Here is an 18,869-nt window from a genome sequence, read left to right as displayed (position 1 = left end):
GGCCCAGGTGATCCTGGGATGCCAGGAGCTTGGCTAAAGGTGTTGGGACACCCCCAGGACATCCCCAGCCGCTCCCGCCCTCTCTTGGAACTTGCGACTCTGTGTGGTCTGTTTAAATACATTTTGCTGATATTAGTCATTCAGATTTACCAAAGACAGTGTTTTGTTATTGTAGGAATATATGCTGAGAAGCAAAGGCCTGACTAGGTGGTTTGACATCTGTTGTGCTTTTTGCTGCACCGTGGAGCTGTTGGGGACTGTGACACCTTCTGGATACACTTCTTTATTAGTTTTAACACCATTATAAAGAAATATCAGCATTATCAAGGTTTTGAAAGGTCTGGACAATTATAACCCTGATTCAGGAGGGCTGTGGTGCCCAGCTGCATGGTTTGGGTCACGGAGCACTGTTCACTCCCTTCTTCCAGCTGGGAGCCCTGTCTTGGGCAAGGGGGCATCTCTTGCTTCCCACAGAGGTGCCATCTCTCGTGAAGCCAAGTTTCTATTGGGTTGTATCCACAGTATCATGGTGGTGGTATTGGTGGTAGTGGGTACTTTTTAAACTTTACACTAGGTTAATGGCCTTGGACTCATGAGGCAGACCATTAGAAATCAATGTATCAACTGTGTCACTGATAAAATTGACATAGGAACTGTGGCATGGGTATAAGAGTTGAATGAACTTACGAATATGATGACTACATTCAGGCAAGCTCTCCTGGTCCTCACTGCCCAACTGGACCATGGTGGATCTCCCCAGATCCCCCACCATGTGGGCCTGCCTATAATCCTGCTGTGTGGAGGGTGTACAGTGTGTCCTTCCTGTGTCCAGGTGGAGCAAAGAGAAGGAAGGGCAGAGTGGGCTACGTCCCTGTTTCCCAGCTAATCCCTTAGGTTAGGCTGTCCCATGCTGGGGTGGGGGTGAAGGGTGGGCACCAAGCAGGTGTGCTCCTGTCAATGAGGCCACCTCAAGTGGAAATAGAGGGTCAGAGGAAAGGAGGCTGCCTACAGAACTAGCCAGCTGTGGGTTCTCACCTCGTAGGCAGAACTGTACTATTCCCATTACATGTTAGGCCAGTTACTCCTCATAGCAACCCGTAGGACAGGTAGCATCTTCAGCCCAAGATTAGCTGTATGTGATTAACAAGGCAACTCTGCATATTTGTGTAGGGGTGCATGTACTCTTGAATATGCGTGTGTGCGCACACACACACACACAAACCAAAATAAGCAAACAAACAGAAAACTTTTTTTTGGAGGGAGAAAGAATTTGATATTTCAAAGCAACTTTACAGAAGTCATTGTGGGGGAAATGAGATTTTTGTTCACCTTCCTAACATTTACTCTTTGGTACTATCGTTATTTTAGATACTATGAACTTTTCAGTGTCCAGGCTTCTAAAGTTCCCAATCTGATCCTATTTTACATGCAGATTGAGTGGGGCTGGGGCAGATGGGTGGAGATCTGACTATCAACACCCTTCCCGTTTCCCACAGCACAACCCTACACTTTACAAATGCAGTTCTGCTTAGTGGCAGATGAGCAAACTCTCAGTTAATCTACCGAGGGCAAAGAATGAAAGTAAAGGCAGCAGGCAAAACGACTCCTTCAGTGCCACTTCTGTGCTGCTGAGTGCTAACCCTGAGAAGCAGGCAGAGACCTCGGCTTTGCAGGTGAGGGAACAGGCTCAAGGAAGAGAAATGACTCACCAGCATCACACCGCGAGTCAGGGGCTGTTCTCTTCACTCCTGTGGGGATGAGCTCACTTCCTTCCACCTCCTGCCTTCCAAGAAGTGAAAAAGCCTCACACTGTTTTCTGCATCCTACATTTTGAAATTTAGATGAGTGAGTTTCTCTTGTTTTCATGTAGTTTTCCTGGAGAAAGTGCTTCAGGGCAGTAAACTGACCACACAGTTTGCAGGTAATCAGAGCATTTCTTTACTTTTGCCTGACCTGGAGCTTGAAGGTCAAAAAGACTGCACTTTCTGACTCAAGCCACCTTTGTTTTGGGGATTAATCTCCTTGCTCCTAAACTTTTGAGTTTTGGTTTCTCATTAAAAATTTTGATTTATCAGTCTTATTTTAATGTATCTTTGTAATAAGCAGCCACAATAATTTTCTGGAAAGATCTGGGCATGTTAATTTAGCAAGTGATTGCCAGTTCATGAATACTTTGAAAATACAGTATTTGAAAGTCTGTTAGATTGATTCCATATATCTGAGGAATTGGTATGAAAATGATTAGCATTTATCATGTGTGCACTGATAACCATAAAGAGTTTTCAAACTGGAATTTATAGGATCCCAAGAGTCCCTGAGGGCCTTAGATGGCTAACGGCTTGGAGATTAGGCCTGGTCTTGTCTTTTTTGCAAGTGGGGAGTTCTGCTTTTGATTCTAATTGAAAACTGTTCCTCTCTGCAGATATAAATATATAAAAAGTGAAAACCACAGCGTTAGTCAAAAATTAGTCAAAATGACTCAGTAGAAAAAATATGGGTATGCCCATGTAACCCGCTTATAGAAACCTTACTCAAAAAATAAAATCCAGCCAATAGAGAGAGGAATCAAAGTGTTAAAATATAGGAATTGAAAAGCTTCTATAGGAGGAAATACTGGCAAGCATTGCGTCCAAGTGAATTGATTAATCAAAATTAGTATTAAAAGATATACTAATATTTATGACTACCAAAAAAAATGTCATTGTTAGAAAACTGTAAAATGTAACTGCCCCCCCAACAACAACAAAAACTAATAAAATTGAGAAGTTTAGAGGGGAATGGGATAAATAGATCTTTGAAGAGTCCTGAAGAGTCAAAGCGCTTTTCTGTAGATATCACAATGATTCATTCTAGGTGATAGAAATGTGAATATTTTTATTTTGTATTTTTCAGTAATTTTTAAATCTCCCTTCTCTTCCAAAAAAGAAAGAAAAGTAGAAAAAGCATGGACTTTATTTATTTTTTTTATTGAAGTACAGTTGCTTTACAATGTTGCGTCAGTTTCCGCTGTGTAACAAAGTGAATCAGCCATAGGTATACAGATGTCCCTTTGCTCCTGAGCCTCCCTCACACCCCTCTTCAGTCCCACTCTTCTAGGTCATCACAGAGCCCTGAGCTGAGCCCCCTGCGCTGTGCAGCCGCTTCCCACTAGCGTCTATTTCACACATGGTAGTGTGTACATGTCAGTGCTACTCTTCCAGTTCACCCTGCCCTCTCCTTCCTCCCTTTGTGTCTGGAAAAATGGTGCAGATGAACCTACTGGCAGGGCAGGCGTAGAGATGAAAGCATAGAGAAAGCATGGACTTTTGAATCAAAAAGTTATTCTCGGCTCCATTTATCCACTAGCTGAGTGACCTTAGGGAGGTAGACCTCAGTTTTCTCACCTGCAAAATGGAGTATCATCACCTTGCTCCTGGCGTTGCTATGAGAATAAAATAAGAGAAGCAGAGAAGCTATCTGGCACCATGCTTGGCTTCTAGGTGCTTTGTGTTGGGTTCCATCTCTCCCCCCAACCCTCATTATACAGAATTAAACTGAGATTGGCAGGTGTGTATGTATCTTAGGAATTTGGCTCCAGGAACCCAGATGCTGGCCCTCTGATGTCCTGGAATGGGCGAGGCTAGCCCTTTTTTGCCTGTGTACTGAACTTACACAGTCAGATGAATGGAGAAAAAAAATCTGAGCTGAAACCTTAGGCATGAATGAATTTCCTTTCACTAGAACACTAACATTTTTAGTATTTCCTTTTAGATAATTTTTTTTGTGATTAAAAACTCAAACATTTCAGAAGGGCATCCATTGCTGAGCCTTAGACATCCTAATGCTTATTTCTTTGTCCACATTACATCTTTCAGGCTGCCTCTTCTACCCAGAGGCAACATAAACATTCTATGTCCTGCTTTCAGATGTGGAAAACACATGTAAGTGTTTACTGAGCAGTCAGAACTCCTCATGAGGGAATAAACATAAAAACAGTGTTATTTTTCTCCCATCACTTCCTTCAGTTATATTTGGTTGATATCGTTCTTGATATTTAACAACATCTCAGAAGACTCCAAAACCATGTCCAGTTTAATTTTCCTCTCCTCCTTCCCTTTCCCCAGTTTAAACAAGGCTGAGGGTATAAGGGATTCGGGGTGCTCTCTTTCCAATTTTCTGTCTTCTTGAACAAACAAACCCATAGGTCAGCCAGTCCCCTGCATGAATAGCTGTGTAGCTAGAGAACAAGAAGCCAGATGCCCCCACTGTCTCTGAGTGAATCTTCTGGATGGCACCCCTATGCTTGGATTAGGTTTTGGGGTAAGAGCCATACCATGCACCCGGAAGGCAACAACAGCCACCTCGTAAAACACCCCTTACCTCCTGATTGCTTACACTGTTGTGGGGGGATGTTCCTTGGGGGTAGCCCAGCTTACTGAGACTCTTGTTTTAAAAAATATTTTATTAGTTAATATTAAATTAATTAACTTAATTAGTTTTTGGCTGTCTCGGGTGTTAGTTGCAGCCGAGGAATCTTCGTCATGGTGCGCAGCTCAGTAGTTGCAATGTGTGGGCTTAGTTGCCCCACAGCATGTGGGATCCCAGCTACTCGAACAGGGATCAAACCCTCGTACTCTACACTGGAAGGTAGGTTCTCAACCACTGGGCCACCGAGACTCTTTATAAGCCCTTCAGAGGGAATGTCTTTTTCACAGTTATTTGCCACCTGACTCTTCTTTTCCAGAACACCAGGGAAGGTTCCCTTCCATTTCCTGATATACACACTTGCCCAGGCCAGAGGAGCTCATCTTAGTGGCGAAGATAGTGGGGTTTCTAGACAGGGTTTCCAAGGAACTTTTGAATTTCACTTACCAGTAAAATGGAACAGGGGGGAGGGATGAGGAGGAAGTTGACACAGCTTAACCTCCTTGAGGTAAGACCTGGCTCTTACTGTCAGTGTTTTCTAAAAAATGGGACTACACTGTACATACCATTCTGAGATTTGCTCTTCCCACTTAAAAATATTTCTTCCTAAGTTGGCACCTGTGTCAGCTTGGCCTTGGTTCAGCTGCAAAGAGCTCTGCACGAAGGGAATCTCCCACTTACAGTGAGGTGCGCCCGGAGCCATGCAGCAGCTTCTCTCAAGACAGCTCCACTGAGAGTGATCCTGACCCATCTGGGTCCTTCATTTTTAGGGTATGAAGGGGGCACTATAAGGACTTAAGGTGGTATTTTCAAAAGTGCTACTTTGCAGGGAGATGGTCCTTCGTTTGGGTCTGCTCTAGAGACAGATTGATATTGAAAGGGGCTCTGTTTTCTGAAGTAAGGCTGTCCCATTGAGGGGAGTTTATAAGTTAAGTTTTCTTCCCTTTTGATTGTGGGTGAGCCTAAAACATCAGTAAACTTCCATTATGTTGAATTTGAAGAATGTATCATTTACTTTGTTGTTTTGGAATTAAGTTGAAATAATGTCACTGAAAACGAACAAACAATATTTAAAATCTGTAGGTTCTGGAAGTAAAACAGAAAATATGCCTAAGTTTCCCTGATTGATGATGAAGATGATTATGGATTTTTAAAAGACAGAATGGCATTTACTAATCTTTTAACACCATATGCAAGGCCCTGAACAAACTGAAATTCTTCTCTAATTTATGCCTATGAGACAGACACTATTATTGCTCACATTTTACAAATAAGAAAACTGAGGCTTAGAGAAATGCACTAACCTGTCAAAGATCACTCAGAAGTTGCAGATTTTCATTCAGATTCAGGCTTTCATTTCAGAGCTCATGCTCTTAAGCACTGATGAATAGTAGCTTCTGTTATATTATTCTTAACGTTAGTAGATATTTCAATCAAACTGGAAAGTGAAATACACTGAGACACTCACTGCGCAAATAAAGAAATGTTAACACTTTGTGTGTTCAGTTCATATATGTTTTAAAGAAATAAATATTTTAGATCAGTTGAGATCCCCTGCTTACCCTCCCTGTTCCATTCCTGTCTTTTTGTCCATTCCTCAGGCAATGCTCCTCCTGAAATTGGTATGTTTTCTTCCAGTTGTACCTTTATCAGATATGTTTACCTTCATAATTCTGTTTTAAAAAATAGTTTTGCAACTAACACCTACCACCCTGTGTTTTCACCCTCATTTGACAGGTGAAAATAATGAAGTTTAAGTGACATGACCAAAGATCATGTTGCCCTCAGATGGCAGAGAGAGAACTGGATTTCTATTAAATAGGATGTGGATTCTTTTTTGATGTGCTGGGATATTTTTAATGTCTCCTCCTTCTCCCCTTCCCCACACAACTCCCGGGTCACTGGAGAATTTAGGTACATTTTGTTTTGATATTTGGGCTTTGGGAAAGGAGGACAGTTGGAGTTTATTATTTTCCATAAGAATCATAAAAAAAACCCCGAAACTCCCTTTTCTCATCTTTCCCAGGATGTACTTTGTGAGTTTTCTATTTTTAAAAAGTTCTTGTCTCATGGATAGGGTTAGACAAAAAAGCCTTCCCTGTTACTTAACATTGCATTAAGCCAGGGGATACGGCCTGGATATGATCAGTGCTCTGTTACCCCAGAGCCTGGTTTTGATCAGAGTGCCTGTCGTCATGGATTTTGCTATGCCTGTCAACTATTGCTGTCTGTCCTGTCAGGTCTCGGAGCACAGCCAGATATAGCTGACTGGTGACCAGACTCGGGAGCACACATCAGAGGTCACAGAAGTCACTGATTTCAGCAGGGTTGGGACTATCAGAGAAAGTCCTAAGGACAGATCTGATGAAGCTGATGCTTCATCATCATGTAGCAAGTGGAGATGGTGGTAAGCCCGTTTCATCAAAGATCACTGGGGATTTATTTCTGAAGGCACCTAGGCCAGTGCCATGTACAGAATAGAGCACAGTCAGTGTTTCTTGAATTTAAATCTGGGAGTCAGAATGTGGATGCTGAGGGTAAGCATCAATCAATTTCTTGCTCAGGAGTGAGTTGAAGTTCTGAGAATCAGGATTCCTACACGGGGTGGCAAGTCACTGGTTATCGAGGGTGAGGGAGGGTGGTGTTGCTGGAAGAGGAAGCCCAGGGACCCTGACAGTGGCCCGGCTGTGCAGAGGCGGATGTGGGCAGCTAGCAGTGCCTTGACCGTGTTCCCGGGGGAGTCTGGTAGCCTTGGCCTGCACGGTGGATTCAGGCCACTGGAACCTGGAGAACGGCGGCTGTGTTTGTGCTCCTCGCACGGGAGACCATGTGGTGGAACCGCTTTGGGGGCGGCTTTGGAGCCACACAGACGTGCCCTTGAACCCTGGCATGTGATTCGGCCCAGCATCTCCGCTGATTGGAGCCTCAGTTTCTTCAGCTACAGAATGGGAATAGTAATGCTGACCTCACAGTATGATATGAGAATTAAATGAGAGAAAACAGGCACAACACGTAGTATCCACAGCTTTGTGTGCATTTAGCAATCTGTAACGGAGAAGGCAATGGCAGCCCACTCCAGTGTTCTTGCCTGGAGAATCCCAGGGGCGGGGGAGCCTGGTGTGCTGCTGTCTATGGGGTCACACAGAGTCGGACACGACTGAAGTGACTTAGCAGCAGCAGCAGCAGCAGCAGCGATCAATAAATGGTAGCTATCAATAGTAATGCTACAGAGAAGTTGGTTGAATGGGAAAAAACTGCAAATAAGGAGGCTGTTCTGGTGCAGTACTATGGAGGGTCATCTCCAGAGTCGGATGCTTGGATTTAAATCATTTAGGTGCCTCACTCACTAGCTGTGTGACCATGAGCAAGTTCTTCATCTCTTTGAGCCTCTCTATTTTCATTTGCAGAATTGAGGCAATAATAGTACCTACTTTATAGAATCAGTTTATAATGTGAAAAGATAAAACAAAGAGCTTCATTAGAGTTCTTGGCACACAGCAAGCATTATTGTTAATATAAGCACTAATTTTAACAGTTAATTATTACCAATAGTTATGGGGAAATGATTAGAGTGTAAAACTAGACTATGGTTCTTTATGAAGCAGAAAGTGTTCCACCACAGGAAGTACTTAGTGGGGATGGAGGTTTGGGGATTCAGATGTTGGGGGGTGGTAGTATTAGGCCTCCGCCATGCTGCTTCCTCCATCAGACAAGAAGCACAGTGTGATGGCTACTTCTTAGCTGTGTGACTGGGCTAGTTACTTCTCTGTGCCTCAGGTGGGCCACTCTTATGTAAAATGGGACAATTGCATTTCCCACCTTATAGGGTTGTTGTGAAGACCAGAAGGCTTCATATGTGAGGGATACTTAGAATGGTGTGTCTGTGGCACGTGTGTGTGTGTGTGTGTGTGTGTGTGTGCGCGCGCGCGCGCACTCAGTTGCTTCAGTCATGTCCAACTGTTTGCAGCACAATGGACTGTAACCTGCCAGGCTCCTCTGTCCCTGGAATTCTCTAGGCAAGCATACTGGCGTGGGTTGTCATGCCCTTCTCCAGGAGATCTTCTCGATCTAGGGTTCCAACCCGTGTCTCCTGCTTTACAGGCAGATTCTTTACCACTGAGCCACTGGGGAAGCCCACTTAGAGTGATACTTCATTCCAGACCTGAGATTCTTTCTCTCCAATATCCATTCCTTCCATTCTCTCTCCTTCCTCTACCTTTCTGTCTCTTAAAATAGGAACTACTTTGGGCCCCTGTTGCTTTAGAACTTTCTTTAGCTGGCTCATGACTATGAGGGGTGACTTTGCATTTTAAATGTTTGTTTTGGAGCTCACACTTATGTCTGTTGAGAACATATTTCGACAGCAATCTGTCAGCCCAGTAATGAGGATTTGCTAATGAGCCTCCCGGCAGACGCTTTTTATTTACAGAGATAACAAATGCCACTACTTGGCTGTGCTTGAATCATTTCAAAGGCGGGTAGGCTCATTATAGTCATCAATACTTGCTATACCAAGGCTCATTTTGTCCAGGGACTGTGTATATCATTTGGATTTCTGTTAATTGAATCACTCTTGATATTCCTTCAAAGGGAAGAATCTTTTAGAACTCCTGTCCTTTCACCCATCCCTGAACCTATCTGTTTTGTAATGACTAACTTCTGCAAATCACGTGTTAGACACAATTTGCTGCTGTTAGAACTGTGGGCATTATTTTAGGGTGTTTGCCAAGCTCCTCAGACATTCTTAGCCTTTCTGTGTTCCTAAGGCAGAGGTTGAAAACATGCGTATGAACACAGGAAGGACGTAGGCAGGTGATGGAAAGGAGAGAGGGGCTGGGTAGAGGCTGGTGAGTTGGAGATGCCTCCTTTTGCCTGAGGAGACCAGCTGCCCCTCACCACTAGCCAACTGCAGCCATCGGGGAGCCCTGGCCTCCTGTTTTTTCAAAAAAAAAGGATTAAATTTTCATTTTCATGTGAAATCCCTGTATTTTTGGTTACTTTTTGGAGATGTTGGCAATTCATTCAATAGAATGAGTTGAATCCTAGGGCTCTGATCACGACCTAAGGTCTAAAACACTTTGCAGTTTCTTTGCTAGTGAAAAACAAACAGCAACAACAATAAACCCCAGCAAGGGACTTGTAAGAATAGATGAAAGACCTGTTTCTTTGTTTTCTCTTTGCAGACTGGTATAGGGGATACCTTGTAAAGCACAAAATGTTACAGGTGAGGACAATTTTGTTTTTATCTGGGACAGTATTGGGTGTCTGTGCATGACCCTGCCAGTCCCCTGGGTGATTCCTTCCCGCTGTTGCTTCTCTGCAAACTGATTTCACTCCTCTCTCCTTGTGTCCAGTGTTTTCTTTGCTGTACCTTGATCCGTTCCCCCTTCACTCCTTCTTTAAGGCCAACTTCCAGAGCTCTCTTCTTCCTGAAAATTTTCCTAATGTGCCAGCCATATATGATTTCTCCAGTCCCATTGAATCACGCGTTTTTTTATTTGAAATTTATCTCCTACTGTCTTTCTTTAGCTGGCTTGGGGCATTCGTCCTTTCCTTACCTGTGTTTCCAGCAGGACTCGGAGGGGCAGGTCCAGTCTCAGCCCTCAGGGAGTCCCTCTGCTCTAGCTTTCACCACACCCCCGTCTCCATGGGAGATGTGCATGCTTTGCTCACCTCCTGACATCTCACGGTGCCTAGCACAGTCACCTCATGTCCCCAGTGTACACACTGGCTAAACTGATGAAGGAATGTCCAAGTAATTGCTTAACTCCTCTTGTCAATTGAGCCAAGCTTATGGAGGAAGGAAATACTAGATGCTCCTACCTTCCTCCCTGACATGCTGTATTGGAAGGCATGATCCCTCTCTGCTCTCTAGAGAGCAATCAAATAAATCTAGAGAGAAAGAGATCTCAAATCAAAGCAGGGACATTGTTGCTTCAGGACCTGACCTTCTCTGAAGTACAGGGTGGCTGCTTTCCCAAAATTGGGCAGGAGAGGGGAAAGGCAGAGAACCTTTCTCCCTTAGAGTGAACCTCTCAAGTGCTCCTGCCTTGCCCATCTGATAGTGTGAGTGATCGCAGTGAGGTTACAGCATTCTTTGAAATCTAGGGCTATTGTGGGATCCTAAACGACTGCTGAAGAAGGGGAGAGGAATTAGGCCTAAATGAGTGAATTTAACACCCACCACTTGGAATTATTCCTGTGAAGTTGGAGGTTTTTACCAGTTAGTAGCTTTTGGAAAAATCTTGAAGACCTGGGGTCAGTTTTTTCTATAGGGACAAGTCATCCAATCTCATTTTATCTTATCTCATCCCCAACAGGGCATTTTTCCAAAATCCTTTATCTACATCAAAGAAGTGACAGTGGAGAAAAAAAGGTATTTACCATCTTTCCCCAGACGTGACTCTCCGGGGGCTCATGGATGCCTGCATGCTGTTTGCTTTGAAAACCTGACTTGGCTGATGTGAAGGCTCTGTCTTCTTCGTGCCTGTGTTTGTCTCCAATGCAAATTGATTCGTGTTCGCATCTGATTCTGAGGGGGTATTAGTACATTTGGAGAATCAAACTTTTCACTGGCAGCTGCCTTTGAACTGAATTAAAGTAGATGAATCCTGAATAATGAGCTTGAAGGGCCCACCTCAATGCAGGAGGACAGACAAAAAGGAAGCCCTTTGCATTTGCATAATGTAATTGGTGTGGCTATTAGAAGTGGTTTAGTCTCCTGCCAGCAAGGCCCCTCTGAGCAGCTGCAGCTTAATGCAAATTTGCCAACATTTTATCTTGTTAGCACCTGGGTCTCAATTTCACACCGTTTTCTCTCCCATCTTAAATAGAAATATCGAGAACATTATTCCTGCAGAAATTCCTCTGGCACAGGAAGTGACAACGACACTTTGGGAATGGGGCAGCATCTGGAAACAGCTCTACGTGGTGAGACTCGAAACCCTGCTCAACCCTGGGATGGAAGCTGCTTACAGTTTTTGGCTTGGTTCAGATTTGGAATGTAGCCTTGACATAGTATAACAAACAATATGAGGTCATCAAAGCCCAGAGAAGTTAGGTGACTCTCAGAGCCATACAGTGAGTTAGTGACAGAGTCACAGTTAATGGGCATCTGGGGTGATCCTTCTGTTTTTTTTTAAACTAATGAAAAAGTTATCAAACTTGAATGTGCTTAAGTATCACTTTGAATGCTATTGAAAGTAAAGCTTCCTTCAGTGGGGCTCTGCATTTTAATAAACTTAGGGGTTTTGATTTGGTGGTCTGCTGATAACACCTTGAAAAATACTGTTCTCATGTATCAATTAACTAATGACTATTGTCATCAGATTTATGAGATAACTTGACCCTGGAAAATTTAAGAGCGTATTTTGCATGGTTTTCCCTGTATTGAAGTAAATCTAATTTTAAATCCTCCTTTGATTACCCTAAATCTCCTAATGAGAGAGGTAGCTAAGCAAACCGCTACCCTGAGAGTGAGCGTCAGCCAGGGCATCGCGCGTATTTGCCGCAGCACCCTGTGCGCTCACTGGCGCTCTGCACTGTGTATGCTCGCCTTTCATGGTCCTGACTGTTGACTCCCATATGGCTCTTTCACAGTGTACAGTAATGGGCACTTTCAATTACCTTCCAGAAGTTTCCCAAAAGTTGTTGGGAAAGTTTACGGGACAAACAGCAGAGTTAAGGCTAAAGTGATGTATGATTTATCTCCACCACGTGTGTGACACGTGCACCATGGAAGCTTGACATTTTCTTTCAGAAATCTTTGAATGACAAGTTCATCATGCCCTCTACCCTACTAACATGATTCTTAGACTTCCACGATTCTTGTCATATCTGCATACTGCACATTAAGTATTTACTTAATAGCTAAATTGTCTTTCTTTTCTGTAAATTTAAATGACTTACACAAGGAATTTTATAACCTGCTGTCTCATTCCAACAATTCTCCAACTCTCCTACACCAACTGGATGCCTTATAATACAATTCAGTTTAGTTCTAACACTGACCACCCAGGTGTAAGGGCTCAATTCTGTAAGACTGCCCTCACTTCAGATGCCAGCTGCAAGTGCCAGGTCCTCAGGCTACTTACATTTCTGTCCAACTTAGTGCAAACTTGGAGACTCCCATGACACTCCCTCCAACCTAGCCTCAGGTTCCATGAGTCCTAGAACAACTCACAAAACTCAGGAAAGTACTACTCTTACATATATATATATATTATATATATATGTCATGTATATCTATATATAATATAGATATGTAATGTATATCTATATAATATATATACACACACACATATATATATGACAGTAGTTTATATTATATTATATATTATATATATATATACACACACACACACATATATATATGTGACAGTGGTTTAGTTATGTCGTGTCCAGCTTTTTGCGATCTCATGAACTGTAGTCCGCCACACTCCTCTGTCCCTGGAATTCTCCAAGCAAGAATACTGGAGTAAGTAGCCATTCCCTTCACCAGGGGAATCTTCCTGACCCAAGGATTGAACTTGGGTCTTCTGTATTGCAGACAGGTTCTTTACTGTCTGAGCCACCAGGGAAGTCATATGTATATATACACACACATAGAGAGAGACTATATATATAGTCATGTGTATTATTCAAGTAAATACAGTGAAAACAAAACAATGTTATTAAGTGCTTCCTATGGTACCTGTTAAAAGCTCTGAGCCCAAGAATTTCTCTCTCCTTTCATTGAAAAAAAATGAATTAACAAGTGTGAGAGAGGGGTTCAAGACATATTGCTAAGAAACTGCAACTTTCTCATCCCCTAAATGAGTAGAGATGATTCTCCTTTACTCTCAAGTAGAGGAGAATCACCATTTGAATGCCTAAACTGTGACCTTGTGTCTTTGTAACAGCAAGAACCATCTTATGTCCCATGGGCTGTGCACGGGTCACACTGGGGGAACACTGCCCTAGAAATAGGCCTGTTCTAACACAGGTGGCCCTGGTTCTTAGCCTTAAAGGGCCGGGCCTCTGAGACCTGTATTGCAGCAGATGTTCATGGCTTTCCTGCTCAACATGTATCTTTTTGGATAAGAGTCAGAAATAACCCTTTCCTTTTTTTAAAACCAGGATGTGATTAGGACTGCTACTTCTGCTGTTGAGAGACCCCTGTGGCCCTAGGGAAGGAAGCATGTCAGTGACAAAGACCACCGCCCAATCCCTTCACAGCTGGGTGGGCCAGGCAGGCACTCAGGCCATGGCCTGTGAACACGCATGCTTGACTTGGCTTCAGTTTGCCACAGAGATGCCCAAGATCTTTGGTGCAGATGACTATGGATTGTTTCCTGTGTTTTCTCCTAGGCCAGCAAGAAGGAGCGTTTTCTCCAGGTGCAATCCATGATGTATGACTTGATGGAGTGGCGGTCCCAGCTCCTCTCAGGAACTTTGCCCAAGGACGAGCTAAAGGAACTGAAGCAGAAAGTCACATCCAAAATTGACTATGGCAACAAGTAACCTCTCTTTCCTCCAAAAAGAGGCTTTTTCCCCACCCCATCCTCCTTCTTCCCTCTCACCCTCTGAGAAACTAAGTTTCACTTTTAGTGGTGAGTTTGCCACTTTCTATTTGGGAGAAGCTGCTGCCAACGGGCCCATGCTTGTGTGCCTTCATAATCACCCCTGTGGGACCTGGGGAGACACAGCGGAGAGAGGCTTGCTTACGCAGCAGTTATTAGCAGGCTAGAGATTTAGGACACTCAGTTAACCTACTTCCAAGGAGCTGGGGAGCACAGTCATGCTGGTTCGCTTTTGGCTTAGTTGTCATTTTCTTCCTGCATTTACAACCACCCCCTCGTCAATCCCAACGTGAGACTTTATGTCCCTTCCCCCATCCTGAATTATCTAAGCCACATGCCGTCATCGACTAAGGCAAATGCACAGTTACAAAAGCGTTTCCTCAAAGGGGAAGAAGCAGAAATTGGTTAGTCTGAATGCTGTGAAGTTGAGGAGAATGTCTTACAATTGTTTTGATGCAGGTCAATGCACTGATAATGGTAGTGGTTATAACTAACCCCTAATCCAAGCTTGTTGTGCACCAGTCTTAAGCTAAGGGTTTCACATTCATTGTCTTATTTAATTCTTTTAACAACTCTATGAGGTAGGCAGTTTTAGCATCCTCATTTTTTCAAATGAAGACACTGAGGCCCTTAAAGAAGTTAAGTAACATGTCCAAAATCACACAGTTGGTAAAAGGCAGAACCAGAATTCAGACCCAGGCAGCTTGTGTCCAGAGTCTCTGGACCTCACCATTATACTACTTGGATAGCATTTGAGAATTGTAAAGGCTTCCCCTCCCTCCTGGTTAAGTGAATGCTCTCCAGACATCCTATTTCTTTAGTTCCTGTTCTTCAAAAACAAACACGTATTGAGCACTTATAAGTGTTAGTCGCTCAGTCATGTCCGAATCTTTGCGACCCCATGAACTGTAGCCCACCAGGCCCCTCTGTCCATGGAATTCTCCAGGCAAGAACATGAAGTGGGTTGCATTCACTTCTCCAGGGGATCTTCCTGATCCAGGGATCAAACCTGGGTCTCCTGCCTTGTGGGCACATTCTTTACCATATGAGCCACCAGGGAAGCCCATTGAGCACGTATACTTGGCCTGATTTCCTGCTAGGTTTTTTGAGGCCACAGAAATAAAAGTTCCCATACGCTCAGGGTACGGCAGTCCAGTTAAGAGTGAGCAACGAGCAAAGTATTGATAGGTTTTGTGGTAACTTTGATGTCTTAGGCGGCAAGAGTCTTCTTAATTCAATTTGGAGAAGGAAGTCAAGGAAAGCTTCCTAAAGGAGGGCACCAGACCTAAATTTTGAAAGATAAAGAAGTATTAAGTAGGCTTTAAATAAAGGGAGGCTGGGAGTGCATGAGAGATCACAGCAGGTTCAGAAGACTGCAAAGTGAGTCCGAAGATTGGAACATAGGGCCTGAGGAGGAAGTAGAAAGAATCTATTCGGTGCGAATAAAAAATGTTGTTTTCCTAGCAGTCAGACTTCCTTACCTTTGTCACATGCACTAGGTAGATGATCCAAAGATAGTCAATGGGTTCAGCTTACAGCTGCTTCCATCGCAGGAGCACAGTCCCTCTGCTGGTTACCCTGTTGGCAGCTGGCAAGCGAGTCCAAACGTGCTTACCATGCTTGCCATCCCAAGGTGACAGGAAGGGTTTCCTCTGCAGCTGTTGCTACCCTTGGGACAGTGTCATCTTTAGCTGAGCGTGGTCACAGCTGGGATGTGGCAATGGAGCGAGTTTTGCTACTTTGTAACAATGGCATCTGTGACCTTTGGATGTTTCTTCATGGAGGCTTCTGACAAGGATAGAAAAAAAATGGTCACCACTCTCAGGAAGCCGTCCTTGATTCCCCCCACCCATCCCTGCTGGGTTAGGCACTTCTGTGGGCCCTTGCACCCTGAAGAGTAACTTCCTCCTTAGTGGTCTGTCTTGGGGGCTGTGCTGAGAGCTCCTCTAAGGCAGATCCATTTTGATGTGCTGGGCCAGAATGTGCACTCAGCAGGTGAATGGTGGTGAAGGCAGAGAGAGGGTCCCCCCTTGATCAGCTTCCCTCTGCAGAATCCCCGAACCAGAGCTGTGCTTTCTGTTTCAGACAGTTGTCTTTGGGGAAGTGAGAGATACCCTCGGAGGCCGAGGCCCTGAGCGGAGAGGCCCTCTGCTTTTCGCTTCGCTTCCCTGACGACTTCAGCTGGAAGAGAGACAGAGAGATTTGGGCACTTTAAATGAATGCAGGGCTGGTGTCTCAAGGGTTTAGAGCTCTAAAATGGGATGGATACCTTTCTGAAAGCCAAAACGCCATATTTCTGGTCCAAATGTCAGGAATAGCACGAGGACCATCAGCTCAGGCTGTTAGAGTCAGGGGAGCAGGACTCTGAATCTTGGAGGACTGGTCAGAATCAGCCTGTTTCTGCCCTCAGAGATACTGTTCCTTCATTCAGCCATCAGACTTCTATTGAACACCTCATAGGCACTCAGGACACAGCATTTACAAAATACAGCCTCTCTCTGTAGCAGCAACAAAAGGCAAGCAAAGGGAACTAATTGTAAATTTCTGAGTGCCTACTATCTGCCAGGTACACTTTAGAGTGCTTTCCGTGCCTTAACTCAGCCAAATCTTATGACCCCTCTATGAGGCAGGTGCTGTTATTATTTCTATTAGATGAGGAAACTGAGACTCACAGGCCAATGAGGTCATTTTGACCAGGAGGCACTGGAATTTGAACCAGGTGACTTGGCTCCAGAATTCCAGCACTTAACCCCTGTCTTCGACTGCCTCTTGGAGGACCATGCCGGTTAGTAAGAAGTAAACAGACACTTGAGTAGGAAGCCATGCATTTCCTGCGAAGAGGACAAGAAGTGACAGGGTGGAGGGGGCCGGGCAGGGGGTGACACCTGCTCTGCATCCAACAAGACTTATTAGATGAAGAGTGCAGAGAGACAGAGAAGCTCAGAGGAGCTGAGAGATGAGCATGACTGTGGCTGGAACCTCAGGGTCTGAGTGCCAGGTAGAAAAGTTCAGATTTGTCCAGAGAATGATGGGGAGCCACAGAAAAAGTCATTTTCTCTTTTCTTCACCTTAAAATAATATTTATTTTTTGAAAAATGAATACAGTGAGGGCTTCTTCCCCTAACCCTTTTCTGTCCTGGGTTCATTTGATCACTTTCTGGAGCAGAAGGGTGCTGTGGGGTTACCTCCTAAGGAAAAACTGTCAAAATGCTCTATTCTCCAAAGTGAATGGTCTGATGTCCCAGCAGGAAGCAGCCTCTCCTGACCCTGGTTCAGTCCTGCCCCTTGATGACTAAAGCTTCCAGGTTTCAGATGAAACTGGTAACGGACAAGCTCTTTGGTATCTAAGGAATGAGGAATCCTCAAATGAATCCTTCAAATCCCAAGACAGCTGGACCCGGGAGAATTTTGTTTTATTCGTACATTTTTAGAGCCGAATCCACTTTGATAAATTTTGAAGAGAAAGGAGCTAGAGAGATCTTGGCATTGAATTATGTATCGGCTATGGTCCATCTTCTCCCAGGTCTTGGGAGCCTCTGCTCAGCATCAGTCTAATGCATTTATTTCCCTTTAGCATCGCCCGTTCAGCAGCATGGCTGTGCAATATTATGAGTCTCATCTAGTTGGAAGTTAATTTCCTAATGAATGTGGACAAACGGGTGAGCTTTGGCTCCCTCCTGTTTGCATTTGAATGAGAGGAGAGATGGGCCTCTCAATCCAGTTCTCAATTAAGAGGTGAAAACACTGCCGTTCCCAATCTGGTACTCGATAGTGATTCCTAAGCAGGACCCCTGCTGATGCTCTCAGAGTCTCCATCAGCCCACCTCCTCCTCCTTTCTATGTATGGACAACGGAGTGCCTCCATGTCAGCATCAAGTGCAAAGGCAGCTTTAAGTTAGGACCTCTGCACACATAAACCCCGTCCCCCAACCCAGTACTGCTTCTAAGAGCCTGTTAGCTAGAATGTATACCGTAAAGGTGCATTTTTGAGCCATTCTTTTATGTCAGTTCTACAAAATTTGATGCATTTTAAAGATACAGTTTTGTAAATATTTAATGTTCTGCTGATTTGATTTTGAATTGTAAGTGTCAAGTGTTCTGTTTTGGGGTTTTTATGTTTTATTTTACTTTGCTAAAAGGGAAAAATTGTACATTTTAGAATTTCTTATGAGTAAATTTAATGCTGCTGCTGCTGCTAAGTCGCTTCAGTCATGTCCGACTCTGTGCGACCCCATAGACGGCAGACTACCAGGCTCCCCCGTCCCTGAGATTCTCCAGGCAAGAATACTGGAGTGGGTTACACTGAAAATGAAGAGTGTAGACAAATATGCCACATTACTTTTTACTAGCTATGTGACACAAAGAAATTATACTCAGTCTTTTCTTCATCTGTAAAACGGAGGTATTAATAGTACCTCTCTCATAGGGAGGCCTTAATATTAAAATTAAAGGCCTTAATCTGTGTGAACAATTTAATGTACAGCTTATTGCAAGTGCTGTATGAGTGAGTATTTTGCTGTTATTAGTACCATTGATGCCAATCAGAATGGCAGCTGCAGTGGAAACAAATCAATACCAAACAGGGGAACGTTTTGTGACCCTAAGGTCACAGAGTTAAAGAGCAAGCCATGGATAACAATGATATATCTGAGATTCCCACCCCCAACAATTATTTTAAAAATATTAATAATAAATGGTACATGAATACCATCCCTGCATTATGTATCGTATATCATACTGCATTATGTTCTATTATATGCTGCTGCTGCTGCTAAGTCACTTCAGTCGCGTCCGACTCTGTGCGACCCCATAGATGGCAGCCCACCAGGCTCCCCCATCCCTGGGATTCTCCAGGCAAGAACACTGGAGTGGGGTGCCATTTCCTTCTCCAATGTGTGAAAGTGA

General features: G+C 43.9%; 1 protein-coding gene across 1 annotated transcript in view; it reads left to right on the top strand.

Moving 5' to 3' along the window:
* Positions 1 to 18,869, top strand: part of DOCK2 (dedicator of cytokinesis 2) — a 473,020-nt gene that overhangs the window by 19,238 nt on the left and 434,913 nt on the right. Inside the window, exons 3-6 of the mRNA XM_055421792.2 lie at positions 9,588 to 9,628; positions 10,725 to 10,780; positions 11,238 to 11,334; positions 13,753 to 13,901. Of these exons, the coding sequence (XP_055277767.2) occupies positions 9,588 to 9,628; positions 10,725 to 10,780; positions 11,238 to 11,334; positions 13,753 to 13,901 (343 nt within the window). The remainder of the gene's footprint in view (positions 1 to 9,587; positions 9,629 to 10,724; positions 10,781 to 11,237; positions 11,335 to 13,752; positions 13,902 to 18,869) is intronic.

Source organism: Moschus berezovskii, chromosome 18 (assembly GCF_049115385.1).
Source record: "Moschus berezovskii isolate FMDL1 chromosome 18, NW_MosBer_1.0, whole genome shotgun sequence".
NCBI classification, from domain to species: Eukaryota; Metazoa; Chordata; class Mammalia; order Artiodactyla; family Moschidae; genus Moschus; species Moschus berezovskii.
The sequence above is the reverse complement of the archived record's forward strand: the minus strand, read 5'-3'. Positions and strand labels throughout refer to the sequence as shown.